Here is a 9501-nt window from a genome sequence, read left to right as displayed (position 1 = left end):
AGCCCCATCTAAGGCCTCCCTTCAGATCTCAGGATTGGAGTGTGTTTGAGTAGTGGGAGAGGAGTGTGTTAGGTTATAGGAAGATCCCTAATGGATCTTAGAAGGTTGTCTTCCTCCACAGCCTTCTGGCAGTGGATATCATTGAAGTGGAACCTGCATCACTGTCAATGTATCTGGATACCAATGTTGTTAACTTGCTCTTGCATTGCTAGTTTGGGGCAGGGATTCAACATTTTGATTAAGTATTCTGACTTAGCCCTTATGATACAGCCATGTTGAAGCCAGAAACATTTTGCTGGGTCATAAATTACAACAATTAAAATTTCAATTTAAGAAAAAATTAGTAATGTGAAAGCGCACATTTTCATTCTATTCCTGAGCCCTGCCCCAGAGTTGAGACAAGGAGTGGGGGTGAACCAAGCCATATTAAGTGGTTGACAATGACCTAAGAGTCTAACCTGGGCATCAGGCTGAAATGTTAAAATTAAATGAGAATATATTGATGATATGGTTCCAGTGAACTCAGATTTCCATGAGCAACTGCTTAAATTCTAGAAAAATGCAAAGTGACCCAACCTTGCTGAGGGAGACAATATAATCAAGTTGAACTTCAAAAAAGAAGGAAGGAAGCAAGCAAGCAAGGAAGGAAGGAAGAAAGGAAGGAATGGAGGGAGAGAGGAAGGAAAAGAGAAGAGAAAAAAATTCCTCATAGGGAAGACACTCACCTGTTAAGTACTTTCACAAGGAGTGACTGCAAATCACCTGGCACAGTGAGAGACCACAGCAATAGCAATCCTGAGAACGTCCAGCCCATAGTCCCCTCATGACAGTAATGACAGTCAGCCAAAATGCTAAGACTGTTTAATACACCATGGACTAGTTTGCTGGGGCTGCCATGACAAAGTACCACAGACTGGGTGGTTTAGAACAACAGAAACTTACTGTCTCACTGTTCTGGAGGCTCCAAGTCTGAAGTTAAGGTATTGGCAGGGCCACGCTCCCTTTAAAACCTGCGTAAGGATTCCCCCTTGCCTCTTCCAGCTTCTGGTAGTACCAGAAGTTCCTTGTTACCTGCAAAACTCCCGTCCTCCACCTTCACGTGGCATTCTCCCTATGTCTCTTCACATTGTCCTCCCTAGCGCATATCTGTCTTACTCGGTGTCCAAACTTCCCATTTCTTGTAAGGACACAAGTCATATTGGATTAAGGCTCACTCTAATGAACTATTTTGACTTCATTACTTCTTAAAAAATTCCATTTCCAAATAAGGTCACATTCTGAGGTAGTGGAGGTTAGAACTTCAACATGCCATTTTTAGGGGAACACAACCCATGGCACATGACATGGTGCTATTTGTCTGGAATAATTTATTTTATCATTTAAACTGTAAACTTCCTTGTAAACATGTAAAACTTAAATATGCCTCTCAAGAAGTTGTCTGGTTTAAAAAAAATCACAAAGGAAATCTATGGAGAAAACAAGAGTTATCAAAAAATTACGAAATGTCTTACTATCAGAAAATCTGGAAAAAACAGTTTTGACCATATTTTAAACTGCATCTATATTTACATGTTATCATATATGGCTGTCACTGGTGAAGATCAAGTGGCCAATGGCTGTCTAATCATAAGAGATGGAAAAACAGTGAAATGAAGGCAATTCCAAGACACTAACTTGTTTTTTTATGGTCAGTATATCTAATAAATGCCTTATCTTTGTAACCCACATATATCTGGAGCCCCATGTGGACCTATCACCCTGTGGTGTTATATGAATGACAAAATACATCCCAGGATTAGGACAGGAAAGTATAGTTGGAAGTAGTTCATATCTTCTCAGTGCCTTTCGACAAAATGCCAAAGTGGCAGAATATCCTTAATAAATAGTACATGTTCTGGGACAGAATGTTCTCCAGGCATACACACAGCACTCACACATACACATCTGGCACTGGCTTCTGAAGTGAATGATTTCCTCTCTCTTTTCTCCTGCAAACTCTTTTAATACCCAACCACGTGGTTGGTCTTCCTCTCTCTCCTTCCCTTCCTGCTTGAGTGCTTTGTTATGGAGAATAACCCAATCTCTCTGATTTCTTTAGGTTTGGTTTATTTTCCCCACAATGTGCTTGTTTCTCAGGTACAACAGAGCAAAGGAGGGTCTGGGCACCTGTCCAGCAGCCGAAATCCACTCTTCTTAGAAGGAAGTTGTAGAGGCTGTGAACACTCAGACAGTATTTTTGTTAGCTGCTTGCATTTCAATATTTTTTGATGGTGTGTCATTTTTCATATAAAGCAAGTGGTATACTCTCTCGCTAATAAAAGTTAATTTCTTTCTGACAGCCATTAGATACCCATTGAACCAATATTTTATTTACTTGCTTATTTTGCATCAATGATGGCTTATTCTTTTATTTATTTTTAATTTTTAAAGTTCAAGTATAATGAAGATACAGTGTTATATTAGTTTCAGGCATGCAATATAATGTTTCAACAATTCTATACATTTCTCAGCACTTATCAAGGGTAAATGCACTCTTGATACCCATTATCTATTTCACATGTCCCTCAACCCACCTCCCCTCTGGCAACTATCTGTTTGTTCTTGTGTTTGAGAGTCTGGGTTTTTTGTTTGTTTCTCTCTTTGCTGATTTATTTTGTTTCTTAAATTCCATGTGAGTGAAATCATATGGCATTTGTCTTTCTCTGGCTGACTTATTTCACTTAGCATCATACCCTCTGGACCCATCCATTTTGTTGCAAATGGCAAGATTTAATTATTTTTTATGGCTGAGTAATATTCCGTAGTGTGTGTGTGTGTGTGTGTGTGTGTGTGTGTGTGTGTGTGTATATATTTATATATATACCACATCTGCTTTATCAGCCCCTCTGTGGGTGGACACTTGGATTGCTTCTGTATCTTGGCTATTGTAAATAATGCTGCCATAAACATAGGGGTGCATATATCTTTTCAAATTAGTGCTTTTGTTTTCTTTGGGTAAAAAGCCAGTAGTGGAATTACTCAATCATATGGTAGTTCTATTTTTAATGTTTTGAGGAACTTCCATACCATTTTCTACAGTGGCTGCACCAGTTTGCATTCCCACCAACAGTGTACGAGGGTTCCTTTTTCTTTATATCCTTGCTAACACTTGCTATTTCTTGTGTTTTTGATTTTAGCTATTCTGACAGGTGTGAAGTGATATCTCATTGTGGTTTTGATTTGCATTTCTCTGATGATTGGTGGTGTTGAGCATCTTTTCATGTGTTTGTTGGCCATCTGTATGAATTCTTTGGAAAAATGTTTAATCAGTTCCTGTGCCCACTTTAATCAGATTATTTGGGTTTTTTTGGTGTTGAGTTGTAAAAGTTCTTTACATATTTTGGATATTAACCCCTCATAAGATATATCATTTGCAAATTCTTCTCCCATTCAGTAGATTGTGTTTTTGTTTTGTTCATGGTTTTCTTCATTGTGTGAACCAATATTTTAGAATATCTCTTTGAGCACCAAATTGTTAGCTCCCTAAGTATTCCCACATATGAAGCTCTTGGGAAGATGTGCTCTTGTTACCAAAGGCAATAGGGTGTTGGTGAAGGAGAATAAGTTTGAAAAACTTGGAATTCAATGCAAAAAGATGATGACTGAGAGATGTGAAAAAAAAATTAATAGAATCATTAAAGGCATGGGAAGTATATGGATGTTAGCATAGTTCTCTAATCCCAGGATATTAGAACTCAGCTGAAGAGGTGTGCTTAGAACCATAAGGGAGATATAATTCCAAACAGCAATTTTAAAGTTCAGTTTGTGTCATTTAAAGTTTTAGCCTGATGGGAAAAATGGTTTAAAATGAAGTAATGTGGGGTGTCTGGGTGGCTCAGTTGGCTAAGCCTCTGATTTCGGCTCTGATCACGATCTCATGGTTTGTAAGTTCAAGCCTGGTGTCAGGCTCTGTACTGACAGCACAGAGCCTGGAGCCTGCTTCCAGTTCTGTAGCTCCCTCTCTCTGCCCCTACTCTGCTCATGCTCTGTCTCTCTCTCTCTCAAAAATAAATAAACATTAAAAAATAATAATAAAATGAAGTAATGAGTTTCCATGATTCTGTGTTAGTGCCCTCCCAAAGCTTCCCAATAAAATGCCTAAGAAAAGGCACAAAAAAGAAACACCAGAAAACAAAGAGAAACCCATATGCTGTGGTCTAGTGTGAATTTCTAGTAAAGAGAATTTCTATGAACAGAAACACTGATGAATGTGTCCCCAGTGATGAAGTTAGGAAAAGGCTTTGATCGCCCCTTTTCTCTGTCCTCCTAAATCTGACGTGACATTAACCAGAAAAACAGGTGTGGGGCGCCTGGGTGGCCCAGTCAGTTAAGCATCCCTCTTGATCTCCGCTCAGGTCATGATCTCATGCTTTGTGAGCTCCAGCCCTGCCATCAGGCTCTGCACTGACAGCATGGAGTCTGCTTGGGATTCTGTCTCCCTTTCTCTCTGCCTCTCCCCCCCGCCCCCATTCTCTCTCCCTCTCTCTCAAAAATAAATAAATAAATGTTTAAAAAAGGAAAAAGAAAAAGAAAAATAGGCACTTGCTCCTCTTTGCAAGGGGACCGTTTTCTGTGATAGGCAGTGTTGTGTAACTTGTCCCACATCTGTGTCATTATTCTCCTTTTACCTCCTTTGCAAACTAAAACTCCAAGTATGCAACACAACCAGGAGTCGAAAGAGCTGACTGGGTTCACAACTGCAAGTATTCACTGTCTCAATTCAAAGGTTTTATATCGGGTAGGTGGGAGTGTAGGTGCACACACGTTTGTGCTCCTATTTTCTGAACATTCCTCCACTTTATTTCTATGGATCTAACCTGAAAAAGAAAGGTATGGAAAATACACTAGTGTCTACTGTCATGAATATTGCTATAGAACTGATTCTTCAAGCATTTATAATTACCTGGGCTATACTTTTCAGACCCTCTTCGAGGTAATGTTGATGTTAGGACATAGCAAATTTGGGGCAGGGTGAAGGAACCTAACATAATGCCAAAGTGTTGGAATTGCTAATGCATATTTTATAATTCTAGCAGTTTATGAGATCACATTTGGTGCCTAAAATCCCTGGGGTACAATTTGGAGAAGAAAAAATGGAATCTAACCAAGGGCAATGTAGAGTTTTGGAGAAGTAAATAGAGGGTTTGCAATTACAATGTCAAGGATCTTAAAATTCAAACTCAAATTTTATGCCACTACATTTACATATATACATAGTATAATAATTTTTAAAGTTGATTATTTTTGTATAGTAAAAGGGAAGATGGAAAGAAAAATTTGCCCTAAAACTGTTGTCTAACTTTTTTTTAAGTAACATTTTTTTCTTTCAATTTGAAAAGTAATGTCTGCTTATTATAAAGGACTTTAAAAATAACATTGTATTATTATAGACATTTTAAAAATGCACTGTAATACTATAATACAGCTAATATTATATACCACTTCCAATGTGCCAGACATTATTCTAAACACTTTGTGTACATTAACCATTTTGATTTTCACAACAACAAATCAGGTAGGTATTATTAGTCCTATTTATAGATGGGGAAACTGAGCCATGGAGAAATTAACATGTACTTGTGGTCTTCTTATATGTTTTATAATTTTGTTATCCGTATAAAGATAATATCTTCCTATATCTTATACAGTTTTATTTCCTTTTATTATCTTCTACTTTTGAAGATCACTAGTAGTTCTTTAGCTTTTTAAAAAATATTATTAACTATATTTTTTCTAATTATCAAAATAAGAAATGAAATGGTATCTTTGCATTTTCTTCTATATATGAATGAAGAAATAACAGTTCCTTTTCACAACTCCATTTCTAGTCTTTCGTTATATCATCTGGAGTTTAATTAAAATGTTTTTACACTATATAACCTTTCTTTCTGTCAGGATTAGTTTGACAACTATATTCCATTAGTAACGGAGTTTATAATTCTTTAGATTTATTTCAAAATGTTTTCGATACTTGTTGCCAATTCTTTTACATCTTCCTATTTTTCCCATTAATTTTGATTTGTCTCTTAATCTTCAAGGTTGTTCTTTGCTTGCTTGCTTGCTTGCTTGATTTTTAAGAGGATAAGTGAGTAGAGAGACTTGTAGTTTCTCACAAACATGAGATTGCCTTTTGATTGCCTTCACATCTATTTGAGTGAATATTTAAAACCTGGATTGGAGCATTTCTCTCCTAAAAGTTCTGAAGATGCTACTCCAGTGCGTTCTGGCACTTGTGCTGCCAAAGAAAAGCCTGAGGCCAGCTGGTTCCTTTGTGCGCAACTTGTTTGTAGGTGTGCCCGTAAGGTTTTGGTTTTTAAATTTTTTTTTTTCAACGTTTTTTATTTATTTTTGGGACAGAGAGAGACAGAGCATGAACGGGGGAGGGGCAGAGAGAGAGGGAGACACAGAATCGGAAACAGGCTCCAGGCTCTGAGCCATCAGCCCAGAGCCTGACGCGGGGCTCGAACTCACGGACCGCGAGATCGTGACCTGGCTGAAGTCGGACGCTTAACCGACTGCGCCACCCAGGCGCCCCAGGTTTTGGTTTTTAATCTATACAATTCTACACCTTTTTTTTTTTTTCAGAGTATGTCTACACGTGCATCTTTTCTTTTCTTTTTTTCCTCATCATTTTAACAGTTTTTATTTAATGTCGTATGTAAGATTACTTTATTCCTGCACCTTTTTAATTGTTTCTTCCTTATATTTGCCCTTTTCCTTTCCTATTTGGCGAGATTTAGCTTTGCGCTCAAGGATCTTTTTGCAGTCTTTGTCCAGTTTTAGTCTAGTGATGACCACCTTGCTGGGGCGGATGCCCACGTGGACAGTTGTGCCATTTGCCTTCTCTCCCTGTACTTCTTCCATGCAGATGACGTATTTCCTCCTGTAAACCTGGACTACTTTGCCAATTTGCTGACCTTTGTAGTGTCCTCGCACAACCTGTACTTCATCGTCCTTCCGGATGGGCATGGATCGAACATTGTACTTCTGTTGCAGCTCCTTGAAAAGAGGGGAAGACATAATCTTCCTGCGAATGTGGGAAGGTGCACTGAAATGCCTTTTATGGCTCGTGCTCCGGTCAGAGGCCAAAACGGACTGGCCTTCATATTGGCCGCGGCAGCTCCAGCGATGGCCGCAAAAAGGGAAGAGTTCTTCTCCTTCTCCTTCTCCTCCTCCTCCTCCTCCTCCTCCTCCTCCTCCTCCTCCTCCTCCTCCTTTTTTTTTTTTTTTTTTTTTTCCCAAAAGGAGGCAGGAGGCACAGTAGTTGAGGATTCAAGCCTGGCAATCGAGTAGCATAGATTGAACCTCAACTCTACTACTTGAATTGAGACCTTTTTTAAAAAAATGTTTTTTAAATGTTTTTATTTATTTTTGAGAGAGAGAGCAAGCAGGGGAGGAGCAGAGAGAGAGGATCTGAAGTGGGCTCCGTTCCGAGAGCCTCATGTGGGGCTTGAACTCACAAACCATGAGATCATGACCTGAGTCAACGTTGGCCGCTTAACCGATTGAACCATTCAGGCACCCCTTGAATTGAGACCTTCAATGGCCTCAGAGACACACCTGGGTGGCTCAGTCAGTTAAGCGTCTGACTTTGGTTCAGGTCATGATCTCATGGTTCATGAGTTCAAGCCCCGAGTCAGGCTTTGTGCTGACAGCACAGGACCCACTTCAGACCCTCTGTTTCCCTCTCTCTCTCTCTGCCCTACCTCTGCTCCCCACCCCCTCTCTCTCATAAATAAATACACACTTAAATGACCTCAAATTACTCTCTAAGCCTCAGTTTCCTTAACATAAAGTGGAATAACAATAGTACTTTACTGCTTAGGTTTGTTTTTAAGATTCAATGAAAGAATGGATGTAAAATGCATAGCACAGTACCTAGCTCCATGGTAAGTGATAGTTATTGCTGTTATTAGTCTTGCCTGGAGCATGTTCACCCTTCCAATCTTTGTACTAACACAGAAGTCAAAGCAGACACACGGCAATCATAGATCGTACTCCTCCTCAAATTCTCCTAATAATTCAAAGGATAGAGGCAAACACCAGGTATAAATAAAGCACTCCTTTCCTGAAGGAGCCTGAAATCATCAGAAGCTTGAAAAAGTTTGCCAAAATGTCCTTTTTATTTTTACACATTGGGCTTGAGTTTTGGTTTTGGATTAGCTAAATGGAATTTGAACAATGTGTGTAGAACCAATTAATTTTGAACAATGTGTATGGAAATCTTATTCACAAAGGGAGCCATTCTGGTTTTGAAGGACCATTTGATTTATTATTCCATCAACTACACGTGGATAGGAAAATGCCCATGTGACTACCCCCTTATTCTCCAGCTATGCTTCTTAAATCTGGACATTCCAGCTCTATTCAAAATAAGCAACTAGATAGACTATGCATATCCTGATGAAAATATTCTGTAGATAGAGAATACTCAAGAAAAAGTACCCTTGACATGTTTACAGTGACGTCTGATTGAGGTAATTTATTACCCTGGGTAGAGAAGGAGTCAACCCTTTCCTTCCTAACTTTCATACTCCAGTGTTTTTCAAGTCAGAAAAATATTCCTAAAATATGTCTTTGATTACTGCTTCTGTCTCAAGTTTTCTTCTTTGGAAGGAACGTGAATAATTCTTCTGTCCAAGTCTCTTTCTTTGTCTTCCATAAATATCTTTTTTAAAAAATTGTATTTTCTTCATTCCTTTCCCCTCATGCTTTTCATAGTGTAAATGTTATCTCCAAATATAGACTTAAATATGATTATATACTGAAGTTCGTAACTTTTCTCATCTCATTCATCTCCATTTTCATATCATCCTGTTATCTTCCATCTTAGATTGTTCCTATATTTTTTCTATGAGAGTTTTTTATGATAATTTTTTTAATGATAAACAGTCTTATTTTTTTATACCCTGCTAAAAATGGCAAACAGATTTCTAGAGTTTTCTTTTTCTGGATCTAATTAGATTATGTTCTGAGGTTTCTTCTTATACTGAGTATACAATTCCTTCTTCCTTGTTCTACAGCATTTTAAAAATAAGCTTTATGCTTTTTCCCCTACTAACTTACAATTGAGTAAGAGATATTTCTACCAACAAATACAGTAAATGGATAGTCTTTGACCTCATTCTTTGTCCTTTTGAATCTGGTTGTGTTCTATTTTCAGATAGCAAAATCTAGCACTCGTTCATTTAGTCTGGCTTGGCTGGACTGAGATACTATAGCCTGCTACTCCCACTGCCAGGCTCTCTAGTAACTAAACAGATGGTATTGTGAAAATCTATAATTTCCTGTATACCTTTTCCCCAGGGTTTATCTTTCTCCAGCTCCACCTACTGTTCTTTACCTGATGGCATTATCTCATTTTGCTGTCCTAATCCCCTCCCTTTATTCCCCACTTCATGCTGACATGGTTAGTGGGAGTTATAGCTGCTGATAATGTAGAAAAAGTAGAATAAATAGGAT

General features: G+C 38.3%; 1 protein-coding gene across 1 annotated transcript; it reads right to left on the bottom strand.

The window, feature by feature from the left end:
* Positions 1–6693: 6693 nt before the first annotated feature.
* LOC125920731 (60S ribosomal protein L26-like) lies at positions 6694–7209 on the bottom strand (the record flags this gene model as incomplete). The annotated part of the gene is made up of 1 exon (XM_049627895.1): positions 6694–7209. A coding segment is annotated over one exon (501 nt), but the record flags the coding sequence as incomplete, so codon positions are not given.
* Between the last annotated feature and the right edge of the window lie 2292 nt (positions 7210–9501).

This window comes from Panthera uncia, chromosome D4, assembly GCF_023721935.1.
Source record: "Panthera uncia isolate 11264 chromosome D4, Puncia_PCG_1.0, whole genome shotgun sequence".
In the NCBI taxonomy this organism is placed as follows: Eukaryota; Metazoa; Chordata; class Mammalia; order Carnivora; family Felidae; genus Panthera; species Panthera uncia.
Note: the sequence above shows the minus strand (reverse complement) of the source record. Positions and strands in the feature narration are given on the sequence as shown.